The sequence below is a fragment of the Pseudophryne corroboree genome, chromosome 6, assembly GCF_028390025.1.
Source record: "Pseudophryne corroboree isolate aPseCor3 chromosome 6, aPseCor3.hap2, whole genome shotgun sequence".
Classification (NCBI taxonomy): Eukaryota; Metazoa; Chordata; class Amphibia; order Anura; family Myobatrachidae; genus Pseudophryne; species Pseudophryne corroboree.
This window is the reverse complement of record NC_086449.1, coordinates 623,065,664-623,089,836: the sequence shown is the minus strand read 5'-3', so window position 1 is coordinate 623,089,836 and position 24,173 is coordinate 623,065,664. Positions and strand designations below refer to the sequence as shown.

Here is a 24,173-nt window from a genome sequence, read left to right as displayed (position 1 = left end):
AGGAATGGACATCTTAGAAATTGCTGTAAAAAATAAAACTCTTACTAGAGGAGTTTATTACAGTAGAAAAAGATGTTGTTTTTTTTATTTTGTGCTGGTTTGAAGTAAGGCAATCTGTGCATATTTCTTCTCCTAGAATTTAGATACAGAAAAAGAGAAGGAACTTGAGAGACAGGCTCGTATTGAGGCCAGTTTACGAGAACGAGAGCGGGAAGTGCAGAAAGCCCGATCTGAGCAAACCAAGGAGATTGACAGGGAGCGGGAGCAGCACAAGCGAGAGGAAGCAATCCAGAATTTCAAAGCTCTTCTGTCTGATATGGTAATGAGTGCATTTATGGGTCTGGGCAGCTTCCGCTTGAATTAGTCTTATGTGAATGATTGTTTATACTGTGATGGCTGCTTCTACCTGTATTATAAGAATACATTACACAAAGAACATGACTAGTACCCAGTCATGTCTGTCTTTGAGACACTCGCCCATCCAGTTTTCTTTCTCTTACAGGTACGATCATCAGATGTTTCATGGTCTGATACCAGGAGAACTCTGAGAAAAGATCATAGATGGGAGTCCGGCTCATTGTTGGAAAGGGAAGAAAAGGAAAAACTGTTCAATGAACACATTGATGCGCTTACTAAGAAGAAGCGAGAGCATTTCCGACAGCTCCTGGATGAAACCTACACTGTGAGTCTCTACGCTGCTCAGTGTGTAAATCAGTGTCCCTGCTGATTATTCCCAATGCCAGAGGTTTCATACAAGATCAGTCTTGGTTTCATGCCCCTCGCATAATGCAAATGTCTTACATTGGTGTGAGTTTTGGGGGTGTATTTTCTGTAAGCAACTCAAGGTTTCTCTTCTGTAGAACCCAACCCTATTTCAATAGAATACTGTTAACATGTATTTTTGTTAGCTGGTTCCTATAGTTTATAATGTGATTGTTTTATATAAAAATGGATCATGTCTGTTTTCAGATTACTTTAACATCAACTTGGAAAGAAGTAAAGAAAGTAATTAAAGAAGACCCTCGGTTCATTAAGTATTCTTCCAGTGACAGGGTGAGACATCTATCTCTCTAGCTACTTTCTCTATATGTATGTAAGTGTGTGTGTGTGTGTGTGTGTGTGTGTGTGTGTGTGTGTGTGTATGTATATATGTGTGTGTGTGTATATATATATATATATATATATATAATGTGTGTCTATATATATATATATATATATATATATATATATATATATAAATAATGTGTGTGTCTATCTATATATATATATATATATATATATATATAGCTAAAAAAAAATAAAGGGAGCACTTAAACAACACAGTGTAACTCCAAGCCAATCACACTTCTGTGAAATCAAACTGTCCACTTAGGAAGCAACACTGATTGACTATCAATTTCACATGCTGTTGTGCAAATGGAATAGACAACAGGTGGAAATTATAGGCAATTAGCAAGAAACCCCCAATAAAGGAGTTGTTCTGCAGGTGGTGGCCACAGACCACTTCTCAGCTCCTATGCTATCTGGCTGATGTTTTGGTCACTTTTGAAAGCTGGTGGTGCTTTCACTCTAGTGGTAGCATGAGACTGAGTCTACAACCCACACAAGTGGCTCAGGTAGTACAGCTCATCCAGGATGGCACATCAATGCGAGCTGTAGCAAGAAGGTTTGCTGTGTCTGTCAGAGTAGTGTCCAGAGCATGGAGTCGCTACCAGGAGACAGGCCAGTACATCAGGAGACGTGGAGGAGGCCGTAGGAGGGCAACAACCCAGCAGCAGGACCGCTACCTCCGCCTTTGTGCAAGGAGGAACAGGAGGAGCACTGCCAGAGCCCTGCAAAATGACCTCCAGCAAGCCACAAATGTGCATGTGTCTACTCAAACAATCAGAAACAGACTCCATGAGGGTGGTATGAGGGCCCGACGTCCACAGGTGGGGGTTGTGCTTACAGCCCAACACCGTGCAGGACGTTTGGCATTTGCCAGAGAACACCAAGATTGGCAAATTCGCCACTGGCGCCCTGTGCTCTAAACAGATGAAAGCAGGTTCTCACTGAGCACATGTGACAGACGTGACAGAGATGCCAAGGAGAACGTTCTGCGGCCTGCAACATCCCCTCCAGCATGACCGGTTTGGCAGTGGGTCAGTAATGGTGTGAGGTGGCATTTCTTTGGGGGGCCGCACAGCCCTCCATGTGCTCGACAGAGGTAGCCTGACTGCCATTAGGTACCGAGATGAGATCCTCAGCCCCCTTGTGAGACCATATGCTGGTGCGGTTGGCCCTGGGTTCCTTCTAATGCAAGACAATGCTAGACCTCATGTGGCTGGAGTGTGTCAGCAGTTCCTGCAAGACGAAGGCATTGATGCTATGGACTGGCCCGCCCGTTCCCCAGACCTGAATCCAATTGAGCACATCTGGGACATCATGTCTCGCTCCATCCACCAACGCCACAGACTGTCCAGGAGTTGGCAGATGCTTTAGTCCAGGTCTGGGAGGAGATCCCTCAGGAGACCACCTCATCAGGAGCATGCCTAGGCATTGTAGGGAGGTCATACAGGCACGTGGAGGCCACATACACTACTGAGCCTCATTTTGACTTGTTTTAAGGACATTACATCAAAGTTGGATCAGCCTATAGTGTGTTTTTCCACTTTCATTTTAAGTGTGACACCAAATCCAGACCTCCATGGGTTAATAAATTTGATTTCCATTGATAATTTTTGTGTGATTTTGTTGTCCGCACATTCAACTATGTAAAGAACAAAGTATTTAATAAGAATATTTCATTCATTCAGATCTAGGCTGTGTTTAAGTGTTCCCTTTATTTTTTTTTGAGCAGTGTATATGTGTGTGTATATGTATGTGTGTGTATATGTATATATATATATGTATATATATATATATATATATATTTCTCTGACGTCCTAAGTGGATGCTGGGACTCCGTAAGGACCATGGGGAATAGCGGCTCCGCAGGAGACTGGGCACAACTATAAAGAAAGCGTTAGACTACTGGTGTGCACTGGCTCCTCCCACTATGACCCTCCTCCAGACTTCTGTTAGAATCTTGTGCCCGGCTGAGCTGGATGCACACTAGGGGCTCTCCTGAGCTCCTAGAAAGAAAGTATATTTAGGTTTTTTATTTTACAGTGAGATCTGCTGGCAACAGACTCACTGCAGCGAGGGACTAAGGGGAGAAGAAGCGAACCTACCTAACTGGTGGTAGTTTGGGCTTCTTAGGCTACTGGACACCATTAGCTCCAGAGGGATCGACCGCAGGACCCGACCTTGGTGTTCGTTCCCGGAGCCGCGCCGCCGGCCCCCTTACAGAGCCAGAAGCAAGAAGTGTTCCGGAAAATTGGCGGCAGAAGACTTCAGTCTTCACCAAGGTAGCGCACAGCACTGCAGCTGTGCGCCATTGCTCCTCATGCACACCTCACACTCCGGTCACTGATGGGTGCAGGGCGCTGGGGGGGGGGGGGCGCCCTGAGGGCAATATAAGACACCTTGGCTGGCAAATCTACACCATATATAGTCAGGAAGGCTATATACGTGTAAAAATACCCCTACCAGAATTCCAGAAAAAGCGGGAGAAGTCTGCCGGAAAAGGGGCGGGGCCATCTCCCTCGGCACACTGGCGCCATTTTTCCCTCACCGCTCCGCTGGAAGGACGCTCCCTGGCTCTCCCCTGCAGTTGTCAAGCTACACAAGGGTAAAAAAGAGAGGGGGGGCACTAAATTTAGGCGCAGTATATAGAAAACAAGTAGCTATAAGGGAAAACACTCATTTATAGTGGGATCCCTGTGTTATATAGCGCTCTGGTGTGTGCTGGCATACTCTCTCTCTGTCTCCCCAAAGGGCTTTGTGGGGTCCTGTCCTCTGTCAGAGCATTCCCTGTGTGTATGCGGTGTGTCGGTACGGCTGTGTCGACATGTTTGATGAGGAGGCTTATGTGGAGGCGGAGCAGATGCCTATAAATGTGATGTCACCCCCTGCGGGGTCGACACCTGAGTGGATGGTTCTGTGGAAGGAATTACGACTCCTTGCATAAAAGGTTTGACGACATACCAAATGTGGGACAGCCGGCTTCTCAGCCTGTGCCTGCCCAGGCGTCTCAAAAGCCATCAGGGGCTCTAAAACGCCCGCTACCTCAGATGGCAGACACAGATGTCGACACGGATACTGACTCCAGTGTCGACGACGATGAGACTAATGTAACTTCCAGTAGGGCCACACGTTACATGATTGAGGCAATGAAAAATGTGTTGCACATTTCTGATGTTACCCCCGGTACCACAAAAAAGGGTATTATGTTTGGAGAGAAAAAACTACCAGTAGCTTTTCCTCCATCTGAGGAGTTAAATGAAGTGTGTGAAGAAGCGTGGGCTTCCCCTGATAAGAAACTGGTAATTTCTAAGAGGTTACTAATGGCGTACCCTTTCCCGCCAGAGGATAGGGCACGTTGGGAAACATCCCCTAGAGTGGATAAAGCGCTCACACGCTTGTCAAAGAAGGTGGCACTACCGTCTCCGGATACGGCCGCCCTGATGGAATCTGCTGATAGAAAGCAGGAGGCTATCCTGAAGTCTATATATACACACACAGGTGTTATACTGAGACCAGCTATTGCTTCAGCATGGATGTGCAGTGCTGCAGCTGCATGGTCAGATTCCCTGTCGGAAAATATTGATACCCTAGACAGGGACACTATATTGCTAACCATATAGCATATTAAAGACGCACTTTTATACATGAGGGATGCACAGAGGGATATTTGCCGGGTGGCATCCAAAATTAGTGCAATGTCCATTTCTGCCAGGAGAGGGTTATGGACTCGGCAGTGGACAGGTAATGCAGATTCTAAAAGGCACATGGAAGTTCTGCCTTATAAGGGTGAGGAGTTGTTCGGGGGTGGTCTCTCGGACCTCGTTTCCACAGCAACAGCTGGGACGTCTACATTTTTACCCCATGTTCCCTCACAGCCAAAGAAAGCACCGTATTATCAGGTACAGTCCTTTCGGCCCAATAGGGGCAAGCGGGTTAAGGGCGCGTCCTTTCTGCCCAGAGGCAGAGGTAGGGTGAAAAAGCTGCAGCATACAGCCAGTTCCCAGGAGCAAAAGTCCTCCCCCCGCTTCCTCCAAGTCCACAGTATGACGCTGGGGCTCCACAGGCGGAGCCAGGTACGGTGGGGGCCCGTCTCAAATATTTCAGCAATCAGTGGGCTCGCTCACGGGTGGATCCCTGGTTCTTTCAAATAGTATCTCAGGGGTACAAGCTGGAATTCGAGACGTCTCCCCCCCGCCGTTTCCTCAAATCTGCCTTACCAACCACTCCCTCAGGCAGGGAGGCAGTGTTACAGGCAATTCACAAGCTGTATTCACAACAGGTGATAGTAAAGGTGCCCCTACTTCAACAAGGATGGGGTTACTATTCCACAATGTTTGTGGTACCGAAACCGGACGGTTCGGTGAGACCCATTTTAAATTTTAAATCCTTGAACACATATATAAAAAAATTCAAGTTCAAGATGGAATCGCTCAGGGCGGTTATTGCAAGCCTGGACGAGGGGGATTACATGGTATCACTGGACATCAAGGATGCTTACCTGCATGTCCCCATTTACCATCCTCACCAGGAGTACCTCAGATTTGTGGTACAGGATTGTCATTACCAATTCCAGACGTTGCCGTTCGGTCTATCCACGGCTCCGAGGGTCTTTACCAAGGTAATGGCCGAAATGATGATACTCCTTCGAAAGAAGGGAGTTTTAATTATCCCGCACTTGGACGATCTCCTGATAAAGGCGAGGTCAAGGGAGCAGTTGTTGGTCGGGGTAGCACTATCTCGGGAGGTGCTACAACAGCACGGCTGGATTCTAAATATTCCAAAGTCACAGCTGGTCCCTACGACACGTCTATTGTTCCTGGGGATGGTTCTGGACACAGAACAGAAAAAAGTGTTTCTCCCGGAGGAGAAGGCCAAGGAGCTGTCATCTCTAGTCAGAGGCCTCCTAAAACCAAAACAGGTGTCGGTGCATCACTGCACGCGGATCCTGGGAAAGATGGTGGCTTCCTACGAAGCAATTCCATTCGGCAGGTTCCATGCAAGAACCTTTCAGTGGGACCTGTTGGACAAGTGGTCCGGATCGCATCTTCAGATGCATCGGCTGATAACCCTGTCTCCAAGGACACGGGTGTCTCTGCTGTGGTGGCTGCAGAGGGCTCATCTTCAAGAGGGCCGCAGATTCGGCATACAGGACTGGGTCCTGGTGACCACGGATGCCAGCCTTCGAGGCTGGGGGGCAGTCACACAGGGAAGAAACTTCCAAGGACTATGGTCAAGTCAGGAGACTTCCCTGCACATAAATATTCTGGAACTAAGGGCCATTTACAATGCCCTAAGTCAGGCAAAACCCCTGCTTCAAAACCAGCCGGTACTGATCCAGTCAGACAACATCACGGCGGTCGCCCATGTAAACCGACAGGGCGGCACGAGAAGCAGGACGGCGATGGCAGAAGCCACAAGGATTCTCCGATGGGCGGAAAATCACGTGTTAGCACTGTCAGCAGTGTTCATTCCGGGAGTGGACAACTGGGAAGCAGACTTCCTCAGCAGGCACGACCTCCACCCGGGAGAGTGGGGACTTCATCCAGAAGTCTTCCAAATGATTGTAAACCGTTGGGAAAGGCCACAGGTGGACATGATGGCGTCCCGCCTCAACAAAAAGCTAGAAAAGTATTGCGCCAGGTCAAGAGACCCGCAGGCGATAGCTGTGGACGCTCTAGTGACACCGTGGGTGTACCGGTCGGTTTATGTGTTCCCTCCTCTTCCTCTCATTCCAAAGGTACTGAGGATAATAAGGAGAAGAGGAGTAAAAACTATACTCATTGTTCCGGATTGGCCAAGAAGAGCTTGGTACCCGGAACTTCAAGAAATGATCTCAGAGGACCCATGGCCTCTGCCGCTCCGACAGGACCTGCTGCAGCAGGGGCCCTGTCTGTTCCAAGACTTACCGCGGCTGCGTTTGACGGCATGGCGGTTGAACACCGGATCCTGAAGGAAAAGGGCATTCCGGAGGAAGTCATTCCTACGCTGATTAAAGCTAGGAAAGAAGTTACCGCAAACCATTATCACCGCATTTGGCGAAAATATGTTGCGTGGTGTAAGGCCAGGAAGGCCCCAACGGAGGAATTTCAGCTAGGTCGATTTCTGCACTTCCTACAGTCAGGGGGTGACTATGGGCCTAAAATTGGGTTCCATTAAGGTCCAGATTTCGGCTCTATCGATTTTCTTCCAGAGAGAACTGGCTTCACTACCTGAAGTTCAGACTTTTGTTAAGGGAGTGCTGCATATTCAGCCCCCTTTTGTGCCTCCAGTGGCACCTTGGGATCTCAACGTGGTGTTGGATTTCCTAAAGTCACATTGGTTTGAGCCACTAAAAACCGTGGATTTGAAATCTCTCACGTGGAAAGTGGTCATGTTGTTGGCCTTAGCTTCGGCCAGGCGTGTATCAGAATTGGCGGCTTTGTCATGTAAAAGCCCTTATCTGATTTTCTATATGGATAGGGCAGAATTGAGGACTCGTCCCCAGTTTCTCCCTAAAGTGGTATCAGCTTTTCATCTGAACCAACCTATCGTGGTGCCTGCGGCTACTAAAGACTTAGAGGCTTCCAAGTTGTTGGACGTAGTCAGGGCCCTGAAAATCTATGTTTCCTGGACAGCTGGAGTCAGAAAGACTGACTCGCTATTTATCCTGTATGCGCCCAACAAGTTGGGTGCACCTGCTTCAAAGCAGACTATTGCTCGCTGGATCTGTAGTACGATTCAGCTTGCACATTCTGCGGCTGGACTGCCGCATCCTAAATCAGTGAAAGCCCATTCCACGAGGAAGGTGGGCTCTTCATGGGCGGCTGCCCGAGGGGTCTCGGCTCTACAACTTTGCCGAGCAGCTACTTGGTCGGGGTCAAACACATTGGCAAAATTCTACAAGTTTGACACCCTGGCTGAGGAGGACCTAGAGTTTGCCCATTCGGTGCTGCAGAGTCATCCGCACTCTCCCGCCCGTTTGGGAGCTTTGGTATAATCCCCATGGTCCTTACGGAGTCCCAGCATCCACTTAGGACGTCAGAGAATATAAGAATTTACTCACCGGTAATTCTATTTCTCGTAGTCCGTAGTGGATGCTGGGCGCCCATCCCAAGTGCGGATTGTCTGCAATACTTGTATATAGTTATTGTTTAACTAAAGGGTTATTGTTGAGCCATCTGTTGAGAGGCTCAGTTGTTATCATACTGTTAACTGGGTATTGTATCCCGAGGTATACGGTGTGATTGGTGTGGCTGGTATGAGTCTTACCCGGGATTCAAAATCCTTTCTTATTGTGTCAGCTCTTCCGGGCACAGTATCCTAACTGAAGTCTGGAGGAGGGTCTTAGTGGGAGGAGCCAGTGCACACCAGTAGTCTAAAGCTTTCTTTATAGTTGTGCCCAGTCTCCTGCGGAGCCGCTATTCCCCATGGTCCTTACGGAGTCCCAACATCCACTACGGACTACGAGAAATAGAATTACCGGTGAGTAAATTCTTATTTTTTTTTTTTTATTTTTTTTTGTTGTGTATGCACGTATTCAAGATTCAAATTTAAATTTCTGTAAGTATATGGTATTTGATTACTGTTTACAGCCCCAGAATGTTAATATTTCAGGTTAAACTCTAGCTTGGAGAACACTGAGCTGGTTTGACTACATGGGTGGAATTCAGTCCTTTTTCTGCAGGCAGCTACTCGATAGCGCCCAAATGGAGCTATTCAATTATAGCTCCTTTCGGATATGATGGCTGCCAGCATCTGCATTGCAACTCACACACTGGGTAGCAAGCTGAAATAAGCTAAAAGTGACCCACTCGGGCGACCAAACAGCACTTTCCGCAATCGTGCCGTCACTTTGGTGGGGTTTAAACCCAATCTCTATTGGTCGCGATCAGCGTGAAAACTACATATACTGTAATTGAATATTGTCCACGCGATTTCCCGTCCCAATGTAGGGGGGCCTACATTGCTCTTGTCCTGTTTAGTATTTAAATGCTTTATGCATTGCTCTTCAATAGATACATAGAATATTCCAAGTGTGACCCACCCCCCTTCCCCTGTTCTTATACCTTTTCATTCTGAACAAGTTCCTGGACTTTTTCATTCAAAGGGAACACTAGGACTGGGTTAAGGCTGCGAGCAGTGGCATCATTTTGGAGGCAGGTCCCTGGGTTGGCCTGGTGGGGGGGAACTTTTCCGTGCTCTCTCCACACGCAGCCTTTGGTTCATGTCCTGGGCTCCCAACCAAAGGATCCTCTCTCCTCCCACTCTCAAACGCCAGCCAGACATTTTACCTAACTAATCTGCCTGCCTGCATGGAGTGAGGACCTCCTGCCTCCCCTATGCCTCACTCATATGGTGCCATGTTGTATTTGGACCCCCTTCCTTACTTATCTGTGCTGGTTACTTGGACTACTGTGCCAGTTATTACTATATTCTTTCTTGAATATATAGATATAAATATATTTATCCGGCAGGGTCCACAGGTTATACACAGGATAACAATGGGATATGATGGAGCGACAGCGGATTGGCACCAATCAGTCAAAGCTTTCCGGCCTCCCAGCATGCAACAGGCCTGTCCATATATCCCCGCCCCCTGGTTCAGGCAAATCAGTTTTTTGTTTGGTGCGGCAGGAGCCAGACCATGGTCAGAGGGTTGCTGGATTGTTAGCAGCCCCAAGCTTTCTTTTATTTTTATAGTCTTACTATTTTTTGAGTGATCTTTCTAAACAGCGTCTTACACGCATATGGGAAAGAGTTGCTCCAACAACAACTCCACCGGGTCTCTTACCCACAAGTACAGTGCTGTTTCGGCGGGCGTCTGTGTCGGATATACTAGCAGGTTCATCAGACGTTACCAGGCTGTGGCTGGAGCACGGGGAGAAGGTAAGGCATCGGTTCCGCGTAGCATGCATGGAATACGAACACAGCCGCACTGTTTTGGGAGGAGACTACCAAACATTAGCTGACGCGCCGCCACCACGGGTGCTCAAGCGCTAGGACTTAGGTATCATAGGCACCAGGAATAGTAGGCCGCGATCCCTAGGGTTGATGTCTGCAATGGGGAGTCGGGCGCTCTTCTGGTCGCCCCTCTCCCCGGTTTATGACCAGTTTCCGCCGAACCTCCCGCCATGAACTGTTTCCTCGCTTCTGTCTCAGACGCTACCAGCTACACTGGGAGACTAGGGGACCCGGTCGCAGCATAGGCGGCTGTGTGGCCGGGGCGTCTGTATTCACTGATTGCTACCATGAGGGGATCCGGTCGCAGCATAGGTGGCTGCGTGACTGGTTCGTGGAGCGGCAGTGTACACTAGTAGCGTCTGGATCCACTCAGCGTTCGCTAACATATTGATCGATCCTGGAAGCGAGTTGAGTCTCCCTGTATCCCACTACTGAGTACGGGCTATACAGCACTAAATCTCTATCTACTGTTTTGAGTACGAATAGTTAGATAAGTGCCTATTGCATGAGAGTCTGTATACCATTACTGTTTGTCGCATTGCGTCTGAATACGTTAGATATGTTAAACATGGTTCAGTAAATGTGTTCTACATACTTAAAATATTATTGTAGTTGATGATGTGCTCATATTGCTTATTATACTAATGTATAACATGTGACTAACTGCTAGTATGATGTTGACTTTACTATATGTTTGTCAGTTTGTTTTGCAGATCCTCAATGCTGGTGCATGAGTAGGATCGGATGGATATTTTAAAGACATACGGTCACAAAATTGTGTAGTACATTGTGTAAGTGCTGATTATTTATCATGTATTAAAGCAGCGATGGTGAGGACACTCATACCATGTTTTGAAGCTGTATTATCCTCTTATGATCTGGTTCAGGAGGGCTTGTATGCATAATGTTTTAGCTCAGCAAGGCAAGGCGGATGCAGGTACAAGTATATCCACCTTGGGGCTATCTTTGCACAAGCTTTATCCAGTAAGTTAAATGGATAATCACCCAAAATCCTGTACCAGGAATAGGGTTTACAAGCCCTTACATACAGCAGCAGCTTCTCAGAACCAATGGTAAGTAAACCTTCACCCCCACAGGCTACACATTGTTTAGATTCATCAGAAGATGAAAGCCCAATTATTCTACTTCATCATAAGAAAAAGAGGTACGTCTCGGCTCTCAAATATAGCTGAGTTAATTGAAAGCAATAAAACCATCTTATCCGTAGAGGATACAGCAAAGCCGGTGTTAAAAACCAAGGCACCTGTGTTTAAACATCCCAATACTTGGGTTCCAAGATCAGCTGATGGAAATCATGGAAGAGGTTTGGGTTACACCCAATAAAAAGTTAGAATTCCTAAGCAATGGAATTCCTATAATCCGCTTCCAGCTGGGGATTATTTAAAAAAAGGGAGATGGCTCCTAAGTCTAAAGCAGTCATGAGGCCAAGCTTTGGCTTTAATGGCAAATGCAGTGGTTGCCTGGGCTGATGCAATGAACGGAGATTTTTCAGTAGCGCAAGAATCTCATATGGATCATATAAAAAGACTGCATGGGGCGTGGCCTGGCTGTGGATGCAGGAGGTTGTGCAGCACACGAGCTCCCGAGACAGTAGCAGTTTTAACTGCTCAATTGCACTCAATTGCACTTTTAATCGGGGAATTATAACCCCCCCATCTATCTACCCGGGCCCCCCAAGCATTGAACAGGGCGGTTGCGGAGCCGGCGGGTGCCCCCTGGACCCGTGCGGGTTGCGGCCTACCCTGCCAGCTGGAGCCGGGACCTCGCGCTCGGAGCAGCCCCGGACCGGAAGTTCGGTGCCCTGCGGCGGAGGGCCGAGACGGAGCTGTCCCCATTACCCCTGGAGCCCCCACACCACTCACCACTCCGCTTCCAGTCTGGGTGAGTCTCTCCCTGGCCGACCCGCTCTGTGCGGCGGTCCCCCGTGTACCCGGCGGTTAGCTCCGTAGTGTGAGTGATCGAGACGCCGGTCACGTAGTGCCGCTCCCGGGGCCGAACGCGGCCGCCGCTACACTCAGCGTGTCCCCTGAGACCCCTCCTGGGCTCCGGAGATCCCAGCCACTGCCACCACTGAATATACCCCGCAGGAGGGGTCTATATGGGGCATATAACAGGCACCTGAAGCTGGTGGCCTGGCGGCGCCATTTTGGATCCTGGCAGACACCTCTAACAACCAGGAATAGAAGCCTGGAAAAGCACCCACAATAAGAGAAGCTGAACGGGGGGGATTTCTAGCCCTGCGGCCAACTAAGGTGTCGGGGAAGGGGGCTGTTGACACAGAACCCCAGCCTAACCCTGACTGCACATTCTTAGCCCGACATAGAGAAGTGAGGCTCCCCCTTGTGGATCCCTATCACATCTCACCTCTCCTACTGTTATACTTGTCTGTATTATAACAAATTACCTTGCCTACGAATATTCACCGCAGTGCGACCAGCATGTCTCCACCCAAAAGAAAATAGATGCCTCCTCCTGCAGCCATGTAGGGCCGTCTCGAGGGATGATGGCTGACGCCTTCTGACAGGTTCTATCACCCAAACGACCACAGATCTGTCTTGCGGACTCTGCAGTCTCTCGCTAGGTCCGACATGATAACGCATCCACCCAGGCATGTCTGTAATTAAGCGACTTACCGAACGCACTCACCACTGCATATGACACTCTCTTCTACAAGGTGGCGACATAGGGATTTGTGAATATCAGCCCCAAACTCTGGGACACGGGACCGGGGGAGTAATCAAGGTGTGACCTGAGGTACTGGGTCGCCCGACACCCCTGCTTCAGTGCTGGCCGTGCAGGTTCCGACGCTCAAATCCCCTTCCTACCACCCATGAGTCGCAGGAAACGTAGGGGAGTGAAAACCTCTACTTGCCATTCTGACGCCACCCCCCGCTCAGATTTAAGGAGGTTTCTCAATCTCCGGAAAGATACAGATATGGCGACTCCATCGACGCCTTCCTCTCCGGCACATGCTGAGAGGTCGGAGACGCAAGGCGAACCCAGGGTGATTACACCAGATAGGAGCTCCGCTGGACAGCAGGACATGCAGAAGGTCCTCGCCCTCCTACAGACCCTGCCCACTAAAGCGGACTTCACATCTTTGGAGAGTAAACTTCGGGATGTGGTCCACTCTGAGGTGTCCTCACTTCGGTCGGAACTGACTCAGCTGGGCTCTCGTATTGAAATATTGGAGACCAGGGGAGATGACTCCAACGCTTTCCAACACGCATTGGTGGATACTATCAGACTTCAAGCAGAGGAGATTCAGAAGTTGCACGACCATCTTGATGATATAGACAACAGGGGATGTAGGAACAATCTGCGGGTGAGGGGCATCCCTGAAGACATACCACAGCAAAGCATCCCAGATGCCCTTAATAAGATCTTTGGTGCAGTCCTGGAAACCGACCCGAACGACCCCATTGTCTTTGACAGGGCACACAGAGCACTGCGCCCCAGAGGCTTGCAGTCCGACCGTCCAAGAGACATTATTTGCCGTCTTCACTACTACAGCCAAAAAGAAGAGATCATCAGGAAACTTCGTAACGCCGGAGACCTAGACTTCAACGGCTCACCTATCCAGGTCTTCCAGGATCTTTCTCGCCACACCCTACAGTCTAGACGTCAATTAAAACCACTAACAGATGCCCTCCGCAAAAACAACATCAAATACAGATGGGGATTTCCTTTCAGCATTACAGCAACCAATGATGGCCGGTCTGCAACGATTAGGACCCCTGAGGATGTTGCCCCCTTCTGCTCCACCCTATCTATTGACCCAGTACAGGTCCCCGAATGGCAATCCGTAGGCTTGAGGATTCGCCCCCCCCAACCTCCCCGGGCTGATATACCTTTCCAAACTGTGGGATCTCCCTCAGCAGCACAGAAACGGAATCGCTCCCTTCCGTCCCCGTTATCTTCATCATCCTACTCGGCTACGAAGACCTAATCACCCCACCTTGGGAGTGGCATCTTTTTCTCACTACCCACGATTGATTGGAATAAAGAGGACTGCTTCAATATGTCGAGTCACTGCAGGAGGGACCACGGCTCCTACAGGAAGACTCCCTCCCTTGAGGCACCTTGAGGTTGAGGGACACGATGCCTCTCGGATCACCGTCTCTATGTTTGATAGTCACATCATGCCCGAGGGACCTAGTCATTTCAGTTTCCCGAATAGAGTGAGATTGAAGCAACTTTGTCACGGTCTCTACTGCATTACCATAGTTCGGTTACAGTACTGCCCTTATTGTTGTGACATGCAATGTTCATATTATTGTGGTCGCTAATTATGTTACACTGATATAGTTCGTGTTGGAGGGCGGTTCCTTCCCTCCCTTGTTACCCCACTTACACCGCAATGTTTGGTCCTGGAACGATCAGCGGGAACACTGTCCCCGTTGTTCGTATCACCAGGAGCGGTGTTATGTCTTCATTTGTTCAAATGTTCTATATTGTTCTGCTTTTCTGTTCTGTTGTTCTTCCTCTGTCCGCTTCTTTCTCCCCTTCTCTTCTTCAGGTTCTCTCCTCCCTTCCAAAACTACCTAGGCACACCAACGCCCAAACCCTACCCTATGCCGATGGGACCTTTGTCAGACCAGACTCACTATTTCTTTTTGGAACAGGTAAATGGCGTTACTAAAAGTGGTTTCTATTAATGCCCGGGGACTCAACATTCCTGAGAAGAGGTCAAGGGCCTTACGAGAATTGAAAGCCGAAAAAGCAGACGTTGCCTTTGTGCAAGAAACCCACTTTAAAGAGGGGGTGGCCCCCTCTCTCGGGAATCGAGACTTCCCTACAGGGTATTTCTCCAATAATGTGGAGGGTAAGACTCTGGGGGTAGCGATTCTATTTGCCAAACATGTCGCCCTTGCAGATGTTGTTTGCCATAAACTTGTCCCTGGCAGGGCTCTGCTTATAAACTGCACTATCGCCAATAGAGCTTTTACTTTTCTTAATGTTTATGCCCCCAACAAGATACAGCCAGGCTTTTTGGAAAGAGTTCTCACACAAGCCCAACCCCACATTAGTGGGGTTTTGCTCTTTGGCGGGGATTTAAACTGGTCCTTGGAACCCCGACTAGACTCCTCCAACCCCTCCCCTAGGTATTCGGACAAATTGCACCGTAGGGTCAGGAGGACTCTACATAACTTTCAACTCATTGATGTCTGGAGGATACAACACCCCTCCACTCGAGATTTTACCTTTTATTCACACCCTCACAACACTTGCACTAGGATTGACTACTTATTTATCCCGCATAGATTTTTGCACCTGGCTGAGGCATCTGCTGTGGGCAACATGTCCTGGACAGACCATGCTCCTGTCTCTTTGGGGATTCGCCTGTCCCCTGCTCGCCCGAATTCCTACACGTGGAGACTAAACAAGATGATCATCCAGGATCCCGGTTGCCAGCAGCAGATCAGAGAGGCTATAGCCAACTATATCGAAGTTAACGACACAGAGGGAATCTCTAAAGTGGTAGTCTGGGAGGCCCATAAATGTGTAATAAGGGGAAAACTTATTCAACTGGGCGCCCATAGGAAAAGACAACATATGGCGGCACGGGAGGCCTTGTTACAAAAAATTCAAGCCTTAGAACTTCTCCATAAATCTACCATGTCTGAGGATAACCTCCAATCATTACTAATGGCTCGGAAGGAATTGGACTCGCTTATGTCCCACAGATTGAAGTTAGAAGCTAGGAAATGCCGTAGTCGTTATTTTCTATGGGGGAACAAGCCTGGGAAGCTGCTGGCGCGGGCTCTCCAGGCCCAGCGCGCGGCATCGTTTATATCTAAAGTAAAATCGCATACGGGAACAACACAACACACCACGACTGAGATAGCAGCAGCCTTCCGACACTATTACACCCAGTTATACAATCTAAGAGGCCCCACGGAGGCAGAATCTGACCTCTCCCGAAAGGCCTCTATTGCTGAGTTTTTACGTGAAATTAATTTCCCCACTCTTACACCTGAAGAAGTCGAGTCACTTGAGAACCCCTACACTCTGGCAGAGCTTGAAGAGGCTGTCAAAGCCACCCCGAATGGCAGGAGTCCGGGCCCTGACGGCTTCTCTTTAGCATATTATAAGACATTTGGGGATGTTTTGCTACCTCTGATGCTTAGAGCCTTTAATCAGGTTTCAGACCAGTCCTCCTTCTCTCCCCAGTCTATGTTAGCACATATCACAGTGATCCATAAGGAGGGCAAAGACCCGTCACACTGTTCCAGCTATAGACCCATTTCCCTGCTAAATGTGGACTTGAAGCTCTTCGCCAAATTAATGGCGAATCGCTTAAAACTCTTCCTCCCAAAACTAATACACTCGGACCAGGTGGGTTTTGTTCCGGGCCGCGAGGCCAGGGACAACACCACGAAGGTGCTGGATTTAATTTATTACGCATCAACTTGTAAATCCCCCTCCATCCTCCTCTCAACAGACGCAGAAAAAGCGTTTGACAGAGTGGACTGGGATTTCCTGTTGGGGGTGTTGGAGCACATGGGCATGGGCATGGTAGGCCTCCAGAGAATTAGGGCCCTGTACTCCGGCCCCGCTGCTCGCGTTCGTATCAATGGTGAACTATCGGACCCGTTCCAGATACGGAATGGCACTCGCCAGGGGTGTCCTCTGTCACCACTTATTTTTGTGCTTTGCATGGAGGCCCTGGCGAGGGCCATCCGCCAGAATGTAGACATCACAGGGCTGCAGGTGGGGACGAAGGAGTACAAGCTTGCCCTGTTTGCAGATGACCTCCTTGCAGTGATTTCTAATCCTTTGACCTCTATACCCAACCTTCTTAAAGAGTTCAAGCGTTTTGGAACTCTCTCCAATTTTAAAATTAATTTGTCAAAATCTACAGCAATGAATTTAACACTAGACCAGACCAGCCTCCAAGTACTACAATCGATCTCGCCCTTTGCATGGCACCCAACACAATTAAAATATTTAGGAGTAATCCTACACAGGGATCTTTCCCAGATTTACCAATTGAATTTCCCCCCATTACTATCAAAACTTCAATCTGACCTCTCCAAATGGGGTGGGAAAAAAATCTCATGGATAGGGAGAATAGCGGTAATCAAAATTAATATTTTACCCAGAATTCTTTACCTACTACAAACTCTGCCGGTCACTATCCCTCGATCATGGTTCCTCTTACTACAACGAAAGATCAGAGACTACATTTGGTGGGGCGTAAACCCCGATTTAAGCATGAGATCCTCTTTAGACGAAAACATCAAGGAGGCCTTCAGCTTCCCCACTTTCTATCCTACTACCATGCAGTACTCCTTACGAGGGTCATGGAGTGGAGTAGCGAACTCCACAGGGAACAATGGGTAGACATTGAACTGGCCTCTCTTCCCTCTCTTAGCCAGAACTCCCCCTGGCTTTCTAAGGTCCCCCAGATATTGCACCCATTAGCTGGCCCCATCTTTTCGTGCTGGCGTCTTTTACGCTCCCTCCCGCATCTTTCAGCACACCCCTCCCCACTCTCACCGTTGTTTGGGAATCCAGAGTTCCCCCCAGGGTGCCACTCCCTGTCGTTTTATTTGTGGCAGGAAAGGGGCATCCTGAGAACTAATCAACTGCTGGACTCATCTGGTATAATACCTTTTCCCGAACTGCAAAATAAATGGAATCTACCCAATAAGGAAATCTGGAGATATCTCCAAATTAAACATTATCTACAGACTTTTTGCTCTTCTGGAAAGGGTATACGAGCACTGACCCTATTTGAACAGATGTGCCTCTCCCACACATACCCTAGACACACTCTCTCCACGTTCTACAAATGGATCTTGAACCATAGATTTTCTTCCCAACCGAAATTTGTCAGGGATTGGGAGTTAGACCTAGGGGGTTTGGTGACCACAGATGATTGGGAGGGTATTTATAAAAATACCTTCTCACTAACTACAAATGTGCTAGTCTTGGAAACTCACTACAAGGTACTTACAAGGTGGTATAGATGCCCAAATATCCTTGCGAAAATTTATCCTGGAGTACCCAACACGTGCTGGAGATGCGGGACTGCATTAGGTACCCCACTACATATATGGTGGGAATGCTCTCTTTTGCAACCATTTTGGCGCAAGGTGGTGGAGACAGCTAGCATTATCCTTGGGGAAGACTTACCCTTTTGCCCGGGTTTTTGGTTATTAAATCACACGCGTACACCTAGATATCATCTCAAGAAATCACTACTTCGCCATATTTTGAGTGCCTCTAAGGCAGTGATCCCAGTTCACTGGAAATCAACAGTGTCCCCCACTATGAGAGAATGGACGGCCCGCTTAGATCACTATATGGCAATGGAAGACCTTATTCTATCTTTGGAAATGAGAAACACTTCCTTCATAGCTACTTGGAGCCCATGGCTGGAATACAAAGCCACAACCCATCACAAATCCTCTCTTTAAGAGAAACCCATCCGCCATGCCTCCAGTAGTTATATGATATAAATCACGGTTAAAGCTCCTTAGGTTAGGATGAGAACCCCCCTCTCCCCAAACCTTGTCTCTCTACGCTATCTTTCCTTTTACTTCTCTACATTGAGAGTAACACTACTTCTAATCCCTTTCTCTTTCTCCCTACTTCTCGCTACCCTTCTTTCCTCTCCTACTTCTACTCTCTCTCTTTCGCTTCAAGAAGTTGTAATCCACGAAATGTATAAGACCATACTCCTTTATGCCTTGTTTATATTTCTTTCTCTGGAGATGTGATGCATATGTGGAGGAGAGATATCCCCCTTCACGGATCTTTCTGTTTTACGTGGTATTGAGTATCTCCAGATGATGTTTCTCTGATGGTACTAGAAGCTATTGTAATGTTTCTGCAACTTCTTGTTTTTGCTCATTTTGAAACTTCAATAAAAAACTATTTGCAAAAAAAAAATAAAAAGACTGCATGTTCCTGGAAGCATTGGATATGGGCAAAATATTTACTCCAGGGCATCAGCCCTAACTAAACCTGCTCATAGAGCAGTTTAGCTGGGTAAGTGGAAGATCTACAGCCACACCACACTGGATATGCCCAATCTCACCAGATCTTGGAAGCTATGCAGTATGGGGCCTGGTGAGAAACATCTGCGAAATCCAGGTGCTGTAGGTGGAATCATTGTCTTGTTCTGAAAATATTCCTTTTTGGTAAGAATTGACAGATATTCTGGAATGCAGACTCCAGGAAAGTCAGGTTCCTTCCACATACAATTCACGTGTTGGTATTACACTATCAATAGAAGCCTGTCAAAGGCTGAATCCCACGTCAGTGTGATTTGAGACTAGGAAATCATTGAGCTACCAGAGTATCTACAGTGTGGGCCTGGTTAGTACTCGGATGGGAGACTATCGGGGAATACCAGGTGGCTGTAGAAAAAATTAAGCCATCAGTTGATGGTGTGGGCTCCGCCTGGGAGACCCCAGGTTGGGGGGCCGACTTCCTCAGGTCACACGGACCTGCCATGGTATCTCTAGTTATGCTTTCGCCTTCAAGACAGCCTATCTCGGCTATAGACGAAGGCCTGGCTTTGCAATAAGCAGGTCAGAAATTTGCTTCGGTCAGGAATAGTCATTCCAGTCCCTCTGGCATACAACGACAAGGGTTTACTTCAACCTGGCTTAGTCGGAAGCCAAATGAGTCATTTCGGCTCATGCTGAATCTGAAAAATGCTGAGCAAATACATTTGGAAACATGGAATCGTTACATTCCTTATGTGTTGCAAGGAGCCAGGGGTTTTTATGGTATCCCTGGATATACAGCAGGCTTACCTTACAGGTTCCCATACCATTGTCCATCAGTGTTATACAAGGTTTTGCTATTCTCCAAAAAAGCATTTTTCAGTTCTAGGTTTTATCCTTTTGGGTTAGCCACAGTCCCCGGAGTATTTACCAGAAATATGGGGGTACCAACACCTTATCTCCGCAACAGTCAAACGGTATCCATTCACGCAGAAATGCGGGGATGGGTTTGGTGGTATCTGCATCAACAGGAGGGGGTATGCACAATTCCACTCTAGGTCTCTGCAGCGTCTGATTCTTAAATAGTAGAATCTACAACCACACCACACTGGAAATACCCAGACTTCATTGGATCATGGAAGATCAGCAGTGTGGGCCTGGTTGGTACCTGGAGGGACCAGCTGGGAATATAAGGTGTGGTAAGTATTAATGGATTGCATCAGATAATAGAGACCGACTATGGTACTTACGATAAAAGTAAGAAGGTCATTAGCCTGGTGGCTACAGACATCCCAGCCGGACAAAGGGAAATCCTTTTGATATCAGATTGGGTAGATTCTAACACTAGGATTAGTGTCAGGGAGATTGTGTTCCCAAAGAGCTGTCTACCAATAAAGGTTGAAACCTCGGGCCATATACAGGGCACCGATGTAGGCATGGGACAGTCTTCATGTAAAAACCAGTCCAGTTCCGCTCGGACATTGCAACGGCAGTAGTGTACCTCAACATCAGGGAGGAACTCTCAGCCGAAAAGGGGATGAAGTAGGTAAATCACATACCTAAGTATTCTCATTCCGGGAATCATAAACAGGGAAATTGACTTTCTCAAGTCGACACACCATTCAGAAGAATGAATAGGCTCTACACCCAGAGATCTTCCGGACTCTAGAAAACAAGAGGTGCTTGCTAGAGATAGATCTCATAATGTCTTGGTTGAACAACAAAGTGCTCACATACGGGTCAAGAACAAAGGATCCCAGGGCGATCATTGTGGATGCCTTATCAGTGAGACAGGACCTTCATCTGGCGGATGGGTTTTCCTCTAATTACCCTATTATCCAGGGTGGTGAGAAAGTTTAAACAGGAAGACCATCAGAGAATGGCAATGGATGCTCTACTTCTGCTCCCTCAACGTTCAGACCTAATAATGTAGGGTCCTGGTTATCACAGACAGGTGGATTGACTGTCTTTGACAGCGTGGCCAGTGAAACCTCTATCCTCAGGTCAAGAGGATTCTTTCAAACAGTGTTCAGAGCAAGGAAACCTAACTTGGCTCACATTTATCACCAAATATGGCAAGCCTATATTTATTGGTGCAGTGAAAGAAAATCTACAGCCACACCATACTGATATGCCCAATCTCACAAGATCTGGGAAGCTATGCAGTGTTGGGCCTGGTGAGTACTTGGATGGGGAACATCTGCAAACACCAGGTGCTGTAGGTGAATGGGACCCTTAATTTTTTCCAGAGTTTCCAGGGTCTTAGCATTCCTTCAGACATGAATAGAGGGCCTCCTTGAGAGAAGCAAGGGTCGGCATCAACTGTAGAGTTCCAAAAGTAAATTACTAACTTACAGGATGTGCGTACCTGTTTTTCCAGGGTATGCTGCGCATTCAGCCTTTGGGTTTTTTTTTCCTGCAGTGCCGTGGGACTTTAGTACTGAAAGTCCTTCAAGGTGCCCCATTGAACCACTTAATAATATGGATTATAAATGGTTGACAGCTAAAGTGTATTTTCTACTAAGGCGTCCGCTAAAAGAATATCGGACTTAGGGATTGTCATATTGTTCCCCATTTCTGATTTTTTTATCCAGATAAAGTAGTTATCAGAACTAGATCTGGGTATCTTCCTAAGGTGGTGACTAAGTTCCACCTTAACAAAGGAAATTTTGTCCCGGCCCTTTAGGGTCTGGACCTTTTCTGTGGGAGATGCATCGCTGGACGTGATCCGTGCATTAAGGATCTACGTGGATTGTACCAGTGTCGTCAGAAAAGCATATTCTCTTTTCATTCTCTATGGTTTTCATTAGAGAGGATGACCTGCTGGTAGACTCACTGGCAAGATGACTTCGAATGACAAAGCATATTTTCAAGCTGATCTCCCTGTTCCGGCTAATGTCTCTGTTCATTCTACTCGTAAGGTAGGTCCTTCATGGTTAGCACAATGTGGTGCTTAAACAGAACAGGTATGTAAGGCAGCCATATGGTCTTCCGTGTACACATTCATTAAGACATTATGCCTGGGATACCTTTGCCTCTCACGATGCTGAATTCGGGCAAAGGATTCTCCTGAGCATCAGGAGCGTCCCCACCACTAAACTGCTTTGGGAAATCCCATTGTTACCCTGTGGATAACCTGCGGACCCTGCCGGAGAAATATACGTTATGGTAAGAAATTACCGTTGATAACGGTATTTCTCCTAAGTCCACAGGTTCCACAGGGATCCCACCCTGATGCACCTGATTTGAGGATCCTTTTTTACTCACTAACCTCTTCCTTCTTGTACAGAAGGGTGTGCATATGTGTTCTTCTCGCCTGATTAGGGTTCTACATAATGCTCCTGCCTTGAGCTTTGTAATACAACTGATTTGCCTGAGCCAGGGGGCGGGGATATATGGACGGCCCGTTGCATGCTGGGAGACCGGAAAGCTTTGACTGGTGCAAATCCGCTGTCATTCCATCATATTCCATTGTTATCCTGTGGATTTAGGAGAAATACAGTTATCAACGGTAAGTTCTTACCATAACGTATATTTCTGCAGCGGGGAACACTGGTATTCCACAGGGAATAACATCGGGGGTGTAGAGTTTTATCTTGATCCGAGGCACCAACAGGCAAACGCTTTGACTGTTCCCAGGATGCACTGCACCGCCTCCTCTATAGCCCCACCTCCAGGCACTGGAGCTTAGTTTGTAAGTTGGTGCCTGCAGTGCAGGCAACTAACAAGTGGGGCTGCGCTAGGCAGCCCTAATAAGAGCTTTTTAAGAAGAAAGAAGACTTCTTCAAGGGCCGCTCCTCCCCCAGCGGCACTGCATACTCCCGCGCCCTGGTTTCCGGGTACTTGCAGCGGAGGTGCTCCGGTCATCAGGCACACATCACAGCTGCTGCTCTCCTGGATCGCGTGGCCGCACTTTAGGGAGGAGGTAAGAGGGTCCCCCAGGTGTGACATGCCGAAATCGCGATCAGGTTGCGGTCCCAGGAGACAGACCGCGCCGCTGGCTTGGACACTGTGGCCGTGCATTGACCCCACTATATCCACCAGGGCAGGGAGCACAGGTCGGATTTACTAAAATCCATTTATTATAGGCTCCATAGTACCCAGTGGTGAAGTCCAGCAGAGGGTATAAGGCGCTGACCTGTAGCCCCTCCCCCAGCTTCAGGCTCCATCTACAGCAGGTGTTCCCGCCCTGGAGCTGCATCTCTCTCTCTCCCTCACTCCTTGTTAGCGTTTGGGCGCCATTTCACAGAGCTGCGCTGATCCTGGGACTGCTGGGCACGGTCTCCTCTGTAAAGCCACCTGTCTCATCAGCGCTGTGCATTTACAGGACAATTAAGTATTCTACGTGTTGTTTAGACAGCGTTAGTTAAGAACAAGTGTACTGCTATATGAATATTTAATACAAGTATTCTGTGTTATACAGCCAGTGTTTACTGTGCATTGTTATATCTGTATACATAAATTTCTATTCATGTAGTATTACCAGTCCAGTGCAGTTTTATTTTATGTAATAATTTCTGCATTGTACCTGTGACTGTGTGTGCCTATAGCTGCTGTGTGGATTCTGTTCTGTATATCACACATATTGCTATCACTATATTCTGTGCCCTGGGGTTCTAAGTGTGTCAGGGTTAGTGATGTGCACCGGAAATTTTTCGGGTTTTGGTTTTGGGGTCGGTTCTGCGGCCGTGTTTTGGATTCGGACGCGTTTTGGCAAAACCTCACCGAAAATTTGTCGGATTCGGGTGTGTTTTGGCAACCCTAAAAAACAGCTTAAATCATAGAATTTGGGGGTCATTTTGATCCCAAAGTATTATTAACCTCAATAACCATAATTTCCACTCATTTTCAGTCTATTCTGAACACCTCACAATATTATTTTTAGTCCTAAAATTTGCACCGAGGTCGCTGGATGGCTAAGCTAAGCGACCCAAGTGGCCGACACAAACACCTGGCCCATCTAGGAGTGGCACTGCAGTGTCAGGCAGGATGGAACTTCAAAAAAATTGTCCCCAAACAGCACATGATGCAAAGAAAAAAAGAGGCGCAATGAGGTAGCTGTGTGACTAAGCTAAGCGACCCAAGTGGCCGACACAAACACCTGGCCCATCTAGGAGTGGCACTGCAGTGTCAGGCAGGATG

The 24,173-nt window shown here is 47.8% G+C and overlaps 1 protein-coding gene across 4 annotated transcripts in view; it reads left to right on the top strand.

Moving 5' to 3' along the window:
• Window positions 1–24,173, top strand: part of TCERG1 (transcription elongation regulator 1) — a 239,577-nt gene that overhangs the window by 200,895 nt on the left and 14,509 nt on the right. For all 4 annotated transcript variants that reach the window (XM_063928109.1, XM_063928106.1, XM_063928107.1 and 1 more), the window contains 3 exons: window positions 137–319; window positions 503–682; window positions 970–1,053. In XM_063928109.1, the coding sequence (XP_063784179.1) occupies window positions 137–319; window positions 503–682; window positions 970–1,053 (447 nt within the window). The remainder of the gene's footprint in view (window positions 1–136; window positions 320–502; window positions 683–969; window positions 1,054–24,173) is intronic.